At 65.9% G+C, this 7968-nt stretch overlaps 2 protein-coding genes across 2 annotated transcripts; both read left to right on the forward strand.

Annotated features, from left to right (window-relative positions):
- Positions 1-1820: 1820 nt before the first annotated feature.
- MNEG_6068 (hypothetical protein) lies at positions 1821-2993 on the forward strand (the record flags this gene model as incomplete). The annotated part of the gene is made up of 1 exon (XM_014045453.1): positions 1821-2993. The coding sequence occupies one exon, from the start codon at positions 1821-1823 to the stop codon at positions 2991-2993; it is 1173 nt and encodes a 390-aa protein (XP_013900907.1).
- Positions 2994-5347: 2354 nt separating this feature from the next.
- MNEG_6069 (40S ribosomal protein S28) lies at positions 5348-6499 on the forward strand (the record flags this gene model as incomplete). The annotated part of the gene is made up of 4 exons (XM_014045454.1): positions 5348-5350; positions 5530-5592; positions 5682-5760; positions 6447-6499. 4 exons carry the CDS (start codon positions 5348-5350, stop codon positions 6497-6499), a joined length of 198 nt encoding a protein of 65 aa, XP_013900908.1.
- Between the last annotated feature and the right edge of the window lie 1469 nt (positions 6500-7968).

Genomic DNA, 7968 nt, shown 5'->3' on the forward strand with positions numbered 1-7968 from the left:
CCCGCCGCAGGCCCCCAGCCACCTCCCCGGCGCGCGGTCGAGGCGCGGGCGCGCAGGCGCCCCCTGCGATGCGCGGCGTGGGTGGGCGGGCTCGACAGTCGCGGGACCACCAGGCAGAATGGAGCCCCTCGGCCGGGGCTCCTCTGTTGAGTTCATGATGTTCAGTTATAAGGTGAGGGTCCCGCCTGTTCGACTGCCGCCGCTTGATCGCAGCAATGCAACCGTCCACCATGGCGTCGGCCCAAATCCAGGCCACTTTTCCCGCCCCGCGGCGTGCTCCGGAATGTTTGCAGCCCCTTTGCGCGCACACGCCCGGCGTTGCTCTGCTTTGGGGGTTGGGTGTGATGGGCCGGGGACCCCGCCTCCGGCGCGGCGCCTTCAGCTCTCCCGCTGTCCAACCCCCCTTGGCGCCTGCAGGTGGTGTCGTGTGATAAGCGGTACAGGTGAGCCTGCGCTGGCGCGCACCCTGCGTTCGAAGCGCAGGCCGGAACCCGTGCCTCAGGGCCAGGTTGCGAGGCGTACGGGGCGTGCTTTGCGCATCTCCTCACTCACCGCCACCTCACCCCCATTACTCACGGTCATCCCCGCACCCCCTCTGCGTCACCCCATCCCCGCAGCCATGACTGGTGCGCCCGTCCTTCAAGCGCCGCTTGACGTCGGAGCGCCCAGCGCGGCCCGTGGCATGCGCCGCAGCGGCCGCGCCGCGCCGCGCTGCGCGCTTCTCCGCAGAACCACCATGCAGCCATGCAGCCAGCCGCGCCCGCAGCGGGCCCCTGCCAAGGCCGCCCCTTGCCGCTGGTGGCGCAGCCGGCCCCCTGGCCACGCCCGCACCGCACCCAAACCGCGGCCCCCCCCGTGTACCCCTCACAACCCCCCCTCTCGCCCCCAACCGGCCACATCCACTTCAACAACAGGTCCCTCTGCCCTTTCGCGCACCGAGGGGAAAAGGCGCGCCGGCGAGACCCGAAAATCCACCCATACCAGTCGAAGGCCTGCCCCAACAGCAAGCGGGTGCGGGGCGCCGGGGCCGGCAGGGCGCGCGCGCGTGGGGCCTATGCTTGCAGCGGGCGGCTGCGGCTTGCGAGGTTGGTCGCCAACTGGGGGGTGAGTGCGCTGCAACTCCAGTAGGGGTGGGGCAATCGGCGCTCAAGACAGAAGGTAAAGTGACCACCCGAGCGGACGGATGACGCAGAGGCAGCGCCTGCGCTCATTCTCCTTACAGGGCGAGTTTTGTGCAGCGGGTGACGACTGCCCTTATGCGCACCAGCTGTTTGGTGAGTGTGAGCGCGAGCGGCGTGGGCTTCCACGGATCGGACGCGAGGCGTTCGCCCGCTGTGCTTCAGACATGGGCTGACTTGCATGCATGTTTGCACATCTGCGAAGCGCTCAGCAACACCAGCATGCTTGCAATCGCATGTGCTTGCATGTGCATGCAGCTGCGTGCAGCTGCGTGCACGCGCAAGCACAAACGCGCGCGCACACACACACACACACACTCTCTCTCTCTCTTTCTCTCTCTCTCTCTCCCGCTCTTTCTCTTTAAGATGGGCTGTCTGTCGCGCGCGCACACACACGTGCGCGCGCGCACACACACACACACACACTCTCTCTCTCTACACCGCACACCACAAAACACACACCACACACCGTATAGCCGCCTGCCCGCCCACCCGCCGCCACACCCACGCCCCGCAGAGTACTGGCTGCACCCCACACGCTACCGCACCTCCCTCTGCCGCAACGGCCCCGGCTGCAACCAGCGCCTCTGCTTCTTCGCCCACCGCCCCGAAGAGCTGCGGGACCCAGAGCAGGCAGCGCGGATGTGGCAGCAGGAGCAGCAGCAGCTGACGCTGGTTGATGCAGAGCAAGCGATGCACCTCGCCGCGCTCCAGTCGCCCGGCTCTGGCGGCTGGAGCGCGGGCGGCGGGAGTGGCAGTGGCGGGGGCGGCGGCGGCGGCGGCGGCGGCGGCAACGGCGGCGGCGGCGGCGGCGCGGCGCGGCAGCGCCTGGCGCCCGTGCCTTCGCCCGTGCCTGCGGGCGCTCGGCGGCCGCAGGGGCTGCCCGCGCCCGCGGCCGGGGCCTCAGGCGGTGCCAGCGGCGACGCGGCGCGGCCGCCGCAGGCGCACTCCCTGGGGCGGCAGCCGCAGCAGCTGACGGCTGAGCTGGAGCAGCAGGCGGCGGTCGCCATTGCTCAGGGCATGATCCGGCCGCCCCCGCCAGGCCAGCGGCAGGCGCACCAGCAGCAGCAGCAGCAGCAGCAGCAGCAGCAGCAGCAGCATCAACAGCAGCAGCAGCAGCAACAGCAGCAGCAGCAGCAGCAGCAGCAGCAGCAGCAGCAACAGCAACAGCAGCAGCAGCAGCTGCTGCAGCAGCAGCAAGAACAAGAGCAGCAAATGATGATTATGGTGCAGCAGCAGATGGGCATCGGCGGTGGATCCTGCTGGGGTGTGCTTTGCGACCCTCCTGGCGCCGCTGCTGCCGCCTCTGCTGGCGGCTACAGCCTCAGTGCCGACTCCCTGCAGCAAGCCGCGCCCCATGCCTGGCATGCCGGCGGAATTCCGCCGGGCGCCTCATTACCTTACGGCGCGCCCACGTATGGGGCTGGGCCCTCCGCCCAGCAGCCTGGTGCGCATTCCGCGGCCCATAATTGGCACGCGATGGGGCAGCAGCTGCAGCTGCAGCAACCGCAGCTGCAGCAACAGCAGCTGGACGCGCAGTTTTCCATGGTGCAGCTGCAGGTGCAGCAGCTTCTGCAGCAGCAGCAGCAGCAGCAGCAGCAGGAGCAGCAGTCGCCCATCATCTCCCCTACAGTTTCTTCTGCTGCCCGCCCGAACTTACCTCCCGCGCTTCTGCAGCCGCCGCAGCCCGCGCAGGCGGCCGTCGAGGCGGGCGGCGGGGTGGGCCTGGGTGTAGAGGAGCTGGGCGCCCTCCTGCAGCGGTTGGCAATGCAGGGCGCGCCGCAGCCGCAGGCCCCCGACCGGGGCGGCGCGTGACGTGCGGCGCCCCGGGCAAGGGCTCACGCCGCGTTGGACCACAGGCGTCGACTCCCAGTTTTACGTTTGTGCGGCCGGATTGTTACCCAAGGTTGCCGTGGCCCCAATTTTCTTCCTTCAACCGTTTTTAGGTAACCCTGCAAAGCACTTAGAAGCCCTGCAGGCAGCCGCCAGGCCGGGGCGCGCTAGGCCCCGGGGAGCAGCGCCGCAGCTGGCGCCCGCGCCAGCCCGGTGCTGGCCCGCGCTGCACGCACACGCGCACACGCGCAACAGTTTTGCCCCGCTGCCAATTGCAGGGGGCACTGGGCGCCCCAAAGCGGCACATCAACATTTTCCTCACAGCTCCCTGCACTTGTCATCCATGCCTCCACGCCCCCCTTCCCCGATCCCCCTCCCCAGCCAGCCGCCGAGTTTGCAGGGTGGCACTGCGCCGGCGGCCGCCACCCTCAACCGGCTGCCCCCAGCGGCCGCACGCCTTGAAGCACTCTTGCGCCTTTGAAGTATTCTCCTCGTCTGGTTCTGGCTGTGGGATCGCCCCTGGACAACACAGCGATTGGCTGGCGTGTTATAAGCTGCGTGTGCGGCTGCTGTGATGTGATTGTGTTCGCCGGCGCCCCCCATTGCGACAGGGGCCCTGTTTTAGGCCGGTCCGACGGCTGAGTAGCAAGCGACAGCCGTTTCCCCCTCGCACAGCCACGCCCGCCAGGCGCCGGCCGCCGCGGCGCGCGCGCGCAGGCGCACACGCGCGCGGAGCCCGCCTGCCAGCGACCGGCGGCTCGTTTATCGCATGGCGGACCGAACTGTACCGCGAGGCACGTAGAAATTGAACTGATGTGTGTGCAAGCCTGATTCGCACTGCCGGGTGGCCGGCCCCTCGAACGCTGTCCCTCCCCGGGATCTCGCGTCGACCAGCGGCGCCGCGCCGTCAGAGCCGCGGCACGGCCCCGCGGCGGCAGCCGCCCGGCGCCTGCTGCCGGGCGGCGACCCTTTTGCCCGGCCCGGATCACCGCCCTCTTTGCCCGCGCGGCAGGGCCTCCCTGTGACGGCCCCTTCACCCGCATTCCCACCTGCCTCTTGAGTGCGCTGTCGATCGGCCTCGCCCATGTTTTTTCCAAGGTGCCCATATGGCGCTTTTGATTGGCCGCTGTGCCCCCCTGTATGCCGCGCTGCTACGCGCGCAGGGCCCGAGCGCCCGTCGCAAGCAGCGGCTGCCGCGAAGCTGCGGCAGCCGTAGAGCTCGAACTGAACTGAACTGAGGCGTGCGCATGCTGCGCCGCAGGCTATGTTGCCAGGCACGACGCGGGCCCCTATTTTTGAGATTCCGGGCGGCTCCTTTGATAACGCGTCGCATTGCGTCGGGCCGCGCCGTGTGCCGTGTTGCTGCTACTTTGCGTTGACGCGGTGCGGCGGCCAGGGGTCCCGGACTCGCGCCCCATTGGGGGTTGCGGTTGGTGGCCGCACGAGCTGGGCGGCTGACGCACTTGCTCGGGCCCCTGGGGTTGTTGAAGCTGTCATGCCTCTCTGTGTGTGTGTGTGTGTGTTTGTGTGTGTGCACGCGCGTGTTTCTGGCATGTGTATGCACGCGTGTGCGTTTGCACGCATGATTGGGTGGGTCTGTGAACGCATCACGCAAAACTTTGAAGAGCCCCATAGAGACACATCACAGTCAGTTGGACTGCACGGCCCGTGCTGCGGCCCCTCCATGAAAGCGCGATCCCTCTGCAGGGGGCCACCGCCCTGACGGCCTGCGGGGCATGTTTGTTTACGAAGTTGCACTCGCGCTCCCCATTTTGATCGCACTATTTTGCGGCTCCTGAATGCATGGTCGAAGTATTGGTAAAAACAGGAGTGGGGCGCGCCTGGGCCCGGCTTGGCTGTGGATTCAAAAATACGGTACTGCTCACCTGATTGGAGAGGCCCTCTGGGTGCGTCTGCTGGAGAGGGATGCGATGTTCAAGTTGACCGGGCCAGAGAGGCAGGGTGTAGGGGGGGGTGCACAGGCAACCCAGCACTCAGTAAAGGCAGTGCCGGGCCTCGGGTAGGGCTGCGCAAGTGCCCGCATGCGATGCGGGTTGCCGTCCGGGGTTGGAGGCGGACCACACCTCCTCCTGGCTGTGGATCCACCCAAATGGTTGGAACCAGCAGTGCCTGTAGCAATGACTGCAGCTACACGCCACCTTCTTGCAAGGGCAGGAGCATGGCGTCCGCCTGGCCGTCGCCGGGCACCACGCTGTGTGCTGCGGCAGCTGGGCGGGCGACGCTCACAGCAGCGCACAACCCGGCATGCGCTCCCCCACAACGCCCTCTTTCGCGGCATCCGTTGTCTACACGGGCGGCAGTAAAGCAGCAGCAAAATGGTGGGACGTCCTGCGCTGTCCGGGAGGAGGAGGACGGCGGGGGGCTGGCCCTGCAGCTCGCGAAAGTCCGCTTGGCAGCCACCCTGGACCTGTCTATGTACTAGGTTCATGCCAACTCTGCGAGGTCCCGAGGGCTGTGCTCACGCTGCTTGGCCGTGCTCGTTCTGTTCTACCCGCAGGATCAGCCCGCTAAGCTCGCTATCGTGATGAAGGTCATCGGCCGGACTGGCTCTCGTGGCCAGGTATGAAAAGGGGCTGTTCCCACGCGCGAGCCCTGTTTGCGATGGCTGCCGCCCAGCGGTGCCTGACTGCGGCCGCCCGCGTCTAACAGGTCACCCAGGTGCGCGTGAAGTTCCTGGACGACCAGAACCGCCTCATCATGCGCAACGTGAAGGGCCCCGTGCGCGAGGGTGGGTGCTGGGCACAGCGCCACAACGGTGTGCTTGCGCTTCCACTTGCATCGGGCCTGCCTGGGGCAAGGGGGCTGTGACAGAGGCAGTCGGCATGGAGAACATGACCAGCAGGCAGGACAGCAGGGATTAGCGCAGCAGTTGCGGCTCCAGTACAGACAGCAGCTGCGGCACCAGCAGCAGCAGCAACAGCAGCAGCATCAGTGTATTGATGGTGGTTGCGCCTCGCGGCTGGCTTGATGGGGAGTAATCAGTTGTTTCTGCAGGCAGTGCAACGACCAGCAGTGTGGTATTGCCTGGACTGTGCGACGGCCGGGTGGCTCGTGGCTGGAGCAGGCAGCAGCGCCTACAGTACACGCACAGTGTTGCCGGCAGGGCCAAGCCAGCCTTGCACCCGTGTGCAGGGTAATACGCACCGGTGCACGCAGCCGGACGCTTTTACACATGTCAAGATCACCGCGCCTGCCACGGCCTGTCTCAACGCAGTGCGGCGCCTGTGAAGCCGGCGCGCTTTTGTATGCCATCTCGACGCCAGCTGCAGCGCCAGCATGACACCAGGCACAGCGCGGCGAAATCAACGGCCAGCTTGTACAGGAATGGCAGCGCGCGACATCCTTAAGTGGTTTCCCCCTGTGTCATGACTGTGCCGTATCACCCTATCTCCCTGTGATTCCTACACCTCTCAGGTGACATCCTCACCCTCCTGGAGTCGGAGCGCGAGGCTCGCCGTCTCCGCTAAGCGCCCAGCCTTGTGCAGCCGCGGCCCTGGGCTGCAGGCCCGAGGGAGAAGCGGTCGCAGCGGCAGCGGTGTGATGGTGGCACGCCAGCTTGGAGGGAGGCTGGCGGTGGTCCTGGTGCGGCGGCGTTTCCTCGTGCCTGGTGGAGAATGCCCGGGTGGCTGCGGGTTCGTCGTCAAGGAGCCGCGTCAGCCTGGCGCAGCATGCGGCTGCAACAGCATGCAGCGCATGGCACTTGCGGTTGCACCCAAGCCCGTGCCCCGCGCGAGCGGGCCTGGGCGGTCCCCAGCTGTTGCCTGTGGGCGCTGCAGGGTGCAACGAGAGGGAGCCTTGGATGTCTGCTATTTGTGGGCTCCTGGCGCAGCTTTGCGCCCTCAATTGCGGCCTTGCGGGTCCGTAGCAAAAAGCAAAATCGTGGCTTGTGTGTAACCCTTCTCCTGGGTCTGCCAAGCTGTCGCTGCAGCGACATCACTGAGTGCAATTTAGGTTTTGGTTGCTTGGAAGTTGACAATAGGCGATGGGCTCCGTGCATAGAGGCAAAAGCAGGCCGGGACTTGTGCTGGGGGCAGCAGCACCTGTGTGCTAATGCAGAATTTGAGCGGGTCGCATGCAGGGTGGGTCAGGGTTCCGAGGTGCATGCAGCAGGTGTGGCTTTGCATCATAGGCAAGCCCCGGCGGCGAGTGCCCAGGCACCAAAGAAAGGGAACTAGTTGACAGCAGCAACACCGTGCATGTAATGGAGGTTGGCGAAGGCCGAGGCGCTGAAGAGACCTTACCTCAACAAAACAAAGAAGCTACCAAAGTGCCTACAGCTGTGCATTTGAACGTGTGTGTAGAGCTGTCGGTCATCAAAGTATGGGGGCACCCGGTATTTCGCCGTCACTTGGTGGGCCTCACTCTCCCCCAAACATGTGTGACGCATGGACCGACACAAGCACATGCGCTGCACATGGATCTGCGGGCCTGGTGGCTCCCGCCCAAACAATCTCTCAGAGTGTTGATCATCATCCTGCTGCATGCACAGTGCGGCTGCTTGCCTTTGTTGCCGCACCCAGCCACGCGTGCTTTGCTGGCTGCATGCTACCAGGCAGCCGCCGCCAGGCAGCCACGCTGCAGGTGACAGGTGATTGAATCCAAATTTGGTTGTGCCAACCAACTGTGACATCGACTACTGCTGTCGGCGCAGCTCTATCGGGAGATGACAATCCCTTTGCCAACCCGTCATACACTCGAACACGGCTGCAGCCCCGGTGACATCCCATTTATATCGGTCATATCGGTGTTATTTACATAAAAACCGTGGCGCACGTGTCCACGGCCGTATCCGTGGTGTTCTTCCTGGAGCCACCCCAACAGCTGCCCACATCCCCACACGGGCCACCTGACGGGTCTAAACATTGCTTTTACGTGACGTCAAACGTGTTTAGAGCAGCTGTAAACTCCACCAGCCGCGGGCTGGCAGCGGAGCACA

Source organism: Monoraphidium neglectum (genome assembly GCF_000611645.1).
Source record: "Monoraphidium neglectum strain SAG 48.87 unplaced genomic scaffold scaffold00955, whole genome shotgun sequence".
Lineage (NCBI taxonomy): Eukaryota > Viridiplantae > Chlorophyta > Chlorophyceae > Sphaeropleales > Selenastraceae > Monoraphidium > Monoraphidium neglectum.